The sequence below is a fragment of the Gavialis gangeticus genome, unplaced genomic scaffold (genome assembly GCF_001723915.1).
Source record: "Gavialis gangeticus isolate Ggan-Ray unplaced genomic scaffold, GavGan_comp1, whole genome shotgun sequence".
In the NCBI taxonomy this organism is placed as follows: Eukaryota; Metazoa; Chordata; order Crocodylia; family Gavialidae; genus Gavialis; species Gavialis gangeticus.
In genome coordinates, this window is record NW_017729027.1 from 38,390,014 (window position 1) to 38,397,040 (window position 7,027).

The following is a 7,027-nucleotide window of genomic DNA, read 5'->3' on the forward strand; positions in this document are numbered from 1 at the left end:
CAGGTCCCTTCCGACCCTAGAAACTATGAAACTATATCTTTGCAACCGGCTATACGATGTTGCTGACAAGTCAGGTATTATCTACAGTATTTTGGACTGAAAAAAGGAAATATAGCTAGTTGTGTCGTTTTAGGTACAGCAATTTCATTTTAAAGTAATACTAAAAGAAAACAAGAAAATTATAGGGAAATCACAGTAAAAGAAAACATGTTACACATCTTCACAGTTCAAGGTATGTAACTATTTGCATGCAAGGCTAATGAAGCATGTTTTCAAACTTTGTTCTCACCCTCATTGTGCCTTAGGCTACATATAAACTTAGAGTCTCTCTTGAGAGAGTTGCTACTCTCCCAGGAGAAACCACATGTGTATAGACATTTATAATTTTTCTTTCAGTGCAAAAATGGCCACACTTGGGAGCAACCTGAGATAACTGGAACTCAGAAGAATCTCTCTTGGGAGACCAAATGTCTGCACAGGTACTCAGTCTTAAACTTTTACGCATATCTTTCTCCTAACGATACTTCAATAATAAGTACTCCAGTGGAGTGTTATAATAATCATTGTATTCCATGTTTGTAAAAATGCACAATTACATAGTTCAGAAGATAAATTTTATATATAATTACTGAAAAATATTTGTGGAAATATTCTGAATAGGAATGACATGTTCTAACTAGAACCGAACAAATCTGGTTTGTCCTAACCATTAACCTATCTAGAAATAATACTTATCAAATTGTGTGTTGTTAGACATCTTAGTGGTGGCTTTCATTTATAAAAAAACTTTTGAGACATGGTGCAGTGCAGAGATACCAGAGCTATCCTGGGCATTGAAAGCAGTCTAGCCATGGTAGCTTAAAGTGCTGCACAGGCCACTCAGCATCTTGAAAGTTAGTTCAGGTATCTCTATGCTGTAGTGTGCACTGTTAATGCCTGAAACTTGACCTGTATAAAAGAAACATGATATACTTCGCTGTATAATTCAGATACATTGCTTACCCATTCATAACACACAATCCAACAGCCACGAGCAATTCCCAGCATTACATTCAATGTACGACGAGGACTTCCTGCAACTACATGACTAGTTGTTTCACAAACATCATTTGAAAATGAAAAGCCTCCTAATTTATTCACCACCTGAATTACAGTATTCTGTTTCCTGCCAAAAGAAAAAAAAAGAAATCAGCATCACTCAACATGAACATTTTTATTACACAAACAGTAGCATGTGCAAAAAATATGCATACATTTGAACTCTGCCCTCTACTGACTGGCTATTTGTTCTAAACCTCTTCTTCATCTTCCCTCACAGTCTTTACCTTGGCTTCATGCTCATCAGACTCCTCTTGCCTTTTTGTCCCCTACCTTCTTCCTATTTCCTTTCACTTTTGTTTCCTTTCCTTATGTCTCCTAATAATTTGGGCAGTAGATAGGGTAGATTGGCACCTTATAGCCCCAAAGCCCAGTTCAATTGCCTTCACCATTCACAAATCTGATAACTAGCAATCTTGTGAAGAAGGATAAAAGACCTATGGTATTCTACTGGAGATAAATAATTTAGAAAAAAATCCTGAGTGGAGCCACATCCTGCATAATGTTGCTCCTCCGAGACAAAGCAGACGGAGCCCATTACTCAATCAGCACAAGCACACTCTGGACATCTCCTGAAGCCCTGGGGCACTTTCATTCCAGCCATTTTTTTTCTCTGCAGAAAGTAACTTTAAAAAAGTTCTCAAAATAAGCTAGCTAAAACAAACAGAACACAGAACAACTTTAACAAAACCAAAAAGCAATCTCCACAGCCAAAGCAGCAGCTTTTTTTTTAAAACTGAGATTTAAAGGAACTACAGAACAAAGAAAATAAACAGCTTAACAAACTGACTTGCCACTGAAATCAAAAGGTGATGTAAGTGAAGAAACACTTTTGAAAAGAAAAATCAGGACACTTAGGAGCCTAACTTTATACACTCATTTGTGTGAATCCTGGCCTTAGTTATTTGTCAAGAGATGTAACTGGAAAATCTTCAGCCTCCTTTTAACCATAAAAAAGGATTTCAGCTTGACAGAGCACATTAACAAAGGTCATGGTAACTTTACAATCCATAGAGGATGCTGACCCTGCTGGACTACAAGCTCAGGGGATGTGAATTTCACACTATGCCTAGAATTAGTCTTGGCTCTTTTTGATATACCCACAAGATTCTTTAGGAGAGGAAAAGTTCTACAATATGAAAAACTGAAATAGCTCTTAGATTGTTTATAGTGTTTCATAGATCACAGCATCTGACTAGCTTATATCTCAATATACTGCAAAACTGAGGATACTGATTTGCATTTCATGAAACACTGCTGTAGACCAATAGGTGAGGATATGCTCTTTATGACCAAAAAATGATGCCACGACACCACCAACTTCACCACTTTATACAGTTAAATTCTAGTGACTTTTTTGGTCTCTGTATCCTCTTTGGACTAAAGAACAGGTTGTTGACAGCTGGCTTTCTATTTTGGATTGTTTCTTTTTTGCTCTCCTAGGACTTCCCCCCCCCCCATAGACTGGTGGGCACAACCTTATCATGCATCATAACTGCAGAAAGACTAAATCACAGGTCTTAAAGGAGTTCTGAAGAACAAAGTTGGTTATCACAAAATATTTTTATAGTAAGTATGTGCAATAATGCTTAGGGTAAGGCAGATTTTACATCAGGAATGTATGGAAACAATACAGATACATCTGTACTTGCTTGCATGGGTAGGACATCCTTATGATTGGGTCCAGAGAAATAGATTCTCTTCCAACTTTGCCAAGACTTTTTCTGTGTCCTTTTGAATATGAAAGCTTGCCTGAAACTCACTGTTCTCATCTATAACTTGCTGATCATATTTACATGCCTTATAATGATGCATTACTGAGTGATTTATGAATTGTACTGAGGTTCATAGATGGACAGTGCCATCAATGTCACGTTTTATTACACAGGAACAAGATAAAAATGAAAATGTACTTTATTTCCATTTTCTTGACATATTAACTTAGGCTTATGGGAAAAATATTGACAGAAACATGTACAAATCTTTTAAAGATAGCCAGTATTTGAGTGCCATTTTAGTACTCATCTTCATGTAACTATCATGATTTGATTAATGTTTTCAAACCTGAAACAGATTTGTGGGTGGCACCAATAACTGGAGTTATTGAAAAAGATTGAAAAAAAATGTAACCAACCATAATATAAAATATGGAATTGTGTTTTTGTTGGATGTTATTTTGTAAGAGTTTAAAGAGAAAGATAAGAGCATGCCAGAAAAATATTAATTCTTCCACAAGTATGCAGGGGGAGCTGCTTTTAATGTTTTGTAACCAAGCGTCTAAAAAGCCTAAAACTGATATTTCCTTACAAGCTATTTATGTCAAAGAAAACATCCAATCCAATGTTTCAGTTCATTATGACATTCTTTATAAAAGCAATTCAAATTTATGTGGAAAAAAGGCTCTTTCAGGCTAAAATTCCACCCATTTGCTGTATAAATTCACTCAGAAAAATGCTCAGCTCTTTTTATCTTAGTATTATTACCCTAAAGTCGATTTACAGATCTTGTAAGTATATACAGTCTAGCATGAGAATGAAAAATTTCAAATATGGACTATAAATATATTAAATACAGTGCAGTTTGTGCAAGAAAAGACTATTCATATTGAAGTTCAAATTGTATACTGAATAGAAAGTCAGCAAAGTATCTAATACTTACTCAGAAGACATGCTGGTCATGACTAGTGTTCTTATTGGCTAGAAATTTAGAAAAGGAAGAACAAGAAAACAAAGTAAATATATGGAAGATTTTCCCAGAGCATTTATAATTATAATAATTATAATAAGTATTATAAATTATAATAAGTACCACTGAGTCATAATAAAGATGCAAGTATTCAAAGACAAGAACTTGGACTAGATTACAGGTGACTTGTTCCCAAGGCCAAACATATTAGTAGTGCCCAATGGTACTAGGAAAGGCAATATCAATTTACAACTTCTACCATTTCTGCGCGTAGGTTTTGAGAACAAAACCTAAAAGCGTGGCCCACTGACCTGTTTCTGCTCCGCCACACTTTCTAGACCTAGAAATGAGGCTAAAAGCTCCACCTTTGGCATGCTCCAGAAAATACCAATGAAACACTATATTACTGTTTACATAAGTACTCAAACACACAAATGTACTAAAAGTATATGGAAAAACTGAAAGAACGATTTTTTTGGTTTTTTGAAGATAAATTATAGGTTGCTTAAAACAATTATGTGCTAGAAAAAATTGCAGAAACCTACAGCTCCACAAATAAATAAATAAATAAATAAAAATCAGGCTCTTCTACCCTTTTCCCATATCTTGCCTATGTCAAACAAAGTTCCCCAATTCTTTCCCACCACCGTCAGTAATTTCCTCTGAGTTCCAGAAAGTCTGAAATACTGTAAATCAGTTTAAGACTGGTTGTAAAGACCAACACATTAGAAACTCACTCTGCATCTTAGTAATGAATCATAGAATTAAAAAAAAGACCTATTTTATCAGTGATCACTCATGCCCCACCACTACAAAATTATTATTCATTGAAAAGGGAAGAAGGAGAACAAGGAGGATCCAGGCAGTTACAGACCAGACAGTCTGTCCTTGATGCCTAGAAAAATCATAGAGCAGGTTATCAAGGAAACAGAAAACAGGCTGATTTGCAACAGTTAACACTGATTCATCAAGAGCAAGTCATGCCTGACCAACCCGATTTCCTTGTGTGACAAGGCTGTCTGTTGGTGGGGTGGAGAGCAGTGGATATGATATACCTTGAATTAAATAAGGCGTTTGGCTTGGTCTCTGGACGACATTATCATTAGTGGATTAAAGAATACGGTCTAGATGACAGTACTGTATCTGTAAGGCAGATACAAAACTGGTTGGATCATCACACTCCATGAGTAGTTACCAATGGCTTGATGTTGTAGATGGTAGATGGCACTGAGTGGGGCTCCTCAAGGTTCTGTCTTGGGTCTGGTATTAGTTAATATCTTCATTAATGATTTGAAGGATAGGATTTAGCAAATTTGTATATGACACCAAGCATGGTAAAGTTGCAGATCTTGTAAACTGAAGAACTGGTCCAAAATTAATCATATGAAACTCAGTAAGCACCAGGGAAAAGTCCTGCATGTGGGTTGGAACAAATCAAATGTACAAATACAGACAGGATAGGCTGCAGTACTGGTTAGGCTGCAGAACCTGGGAATAACAGACAATCATAAGCTGAATATGAGTAACTGAATATGAACCGTGTGCCCTTGTTGTAAATAAATAAATAAATAAATAAAGCATACTAGGCTACATTAGTAGAAGCACCCCTTGCAAGTCAAGGGAAGTGACTCTTCTGTTCGTTTGGCACTGGTGAAACCTCACCTGGTATACTGTGCCCAGTTTAGGGAACTGCACTTCAAGAAAGATGTGAACAAGTTGGAAAGAATCCAACAGAAAGCAACAAATCTGATTAGAGTTTTGAAACGCATGAATACAAGGAAAAACTGAAAGAACTGAAATCATTCAGTTTGGAAAAGGAATGACCGAGGTGGGATTTGACAACAGCCTATATACTTAACAGGTAGTTATAACTATACCATACTACTACTATAGAGATAAACTTCTCTGTGGCTGCAGAACAATGTTCTTAAACTGCAGCAAAGGAAATTTAGGATGGATATTTAGAACTTTCTCATTATGAGAGTGGCTAAGCATTGGAAGAGGCTACTCAGAGAAGTTATAGAAGATCCGTCTTCGGAAGTGTTTAAAAGAAGGTCAGATGAATCATTGTTTGAGATGGTCTAGTCTGGGGTAATCTTGCTTTAAGCATGGGGCTGAACTAGATGACCCCCTGAGGTCCCTTCCAGCCCAATTTGTCTATGATTCATGTCTATTCAACAACTCAAGTCTAGTCTAGCAATTAGGAATGCTAGGTAATCCTAGTTTATCCCATGAGTGGGAATCTATTTTTGCTGCGACTAAGTGAAATACAATTTAATATAATTAAGATTATAATCAGAAGGCATTAGAGCCTTTGTGACTAAGCACAGTACCGGAAACGGAATTGATCCAATCTACACAGGTTTCTCTAAACTGTGTAGATTAAACTGCTAACAAACAGAATTCTCATTCACTCTTTTGTTGGCCAAGGCAGGCAGATGTCTGCACTAATCAAGGCCTGAAGGCAGGGGCTTTTCCACCAAGCTGCCCAGCTCTGTCAGACAGCAAATGCCCCAGCCCCACCACCTCGCCAGCCCCTTGCCTTTCAGCCATGAGTGGCTCCCCACAACTGCTGTGCATGCCCTGGCTGAGGGGAAGGTAATGGGGGGTCTGTTCCCCTGCCCTGCCCCCAGAAGCTGAGAGTTGGGGGACTGGTGAGGTGGTGGAGCTGAGTTGTTTACTGCCTGGCAGAGCTGGACTATGCAAGGAGGAAGCCCCTACCCTGGGGGCTTCCCCCTTCCCCACTGTGTGGACCCTGGCTGGTGGCAGTGTTACCTCTCAGCTCCATGTTCTTGGGGAACTCTGACACAGGACGCAGCCTGTCTGATTCACAAAGATTTCTCATCCCTCCCCTCCTCTACCTGAACAAGAACTTATTACAAAAGACATTGAAGGTGCAATGGGAGATGCACCTAAAGCCCTGCAGGTAAGGGTGACAAGAGTGAAACAACTGCCCTAGGTCTCATTTCCATGCACGATGGAACCAGATGACAATTCATTTACATGGAAGATGGAGAACAGAATGCCCAAAGCAAAGACCGCAGTGAATTCTGGGATCAGCAAAGCAGGGGAGCACTGCATGATGGGGAATCTGTGCTCCAAATGCTAATCAACCCACATTTACACACACCCAGCTCAGCATTTATCAGACCAATTCTAATTTAGATTTACAAAGGACTTTCCCGCCCCCCCGCCCTCTAAGCAGAAGTAAAAGTTTAATAGGCATCTCGGGCTGTACATTCCC

At 38.3% G+C, this 7,027-nt stretch overlaps 1 protein-coding gene across 5 annotated transcripts in view; it reads right to left on the bottom strand.

Annotated features, from left to right (window-relative positions):
• Nucleotides 1-7,027, bottom strand: part of MCPH1 (microcephalin 1) — a 269,106-nt gene that overhangs the window by 201,027 nt on the left and 61,052 nt on the right. For 3 of the 5 annotated variants that reach the window (XM_019520596.1, XM_019520598.1, XM_019520599.1), the window contains exons 11-12: nucleotides 3,757-3,794; nucleotides 1,003-1,165 (exon numbers count right to left, since the gene is read on the bottom strand). The exons of 1 other annotated variant lie outside the window; for it this stretch is intronic. In XM_019520596.1, the coding sequence (XP_019376141.1) occupies nucleotides 1,003-1,165; nucleotides 3,757-3,794 (201 nt within the window). Of the gene's footprint in view, nucleotides 1-1,002; nucleotides 3,193-3,756; nucleotides 3,795-7,027 lie in introns of those variants that run through there. One more of the 5 variants, XM_019520601.1, reaches the window with a different exon arrangement.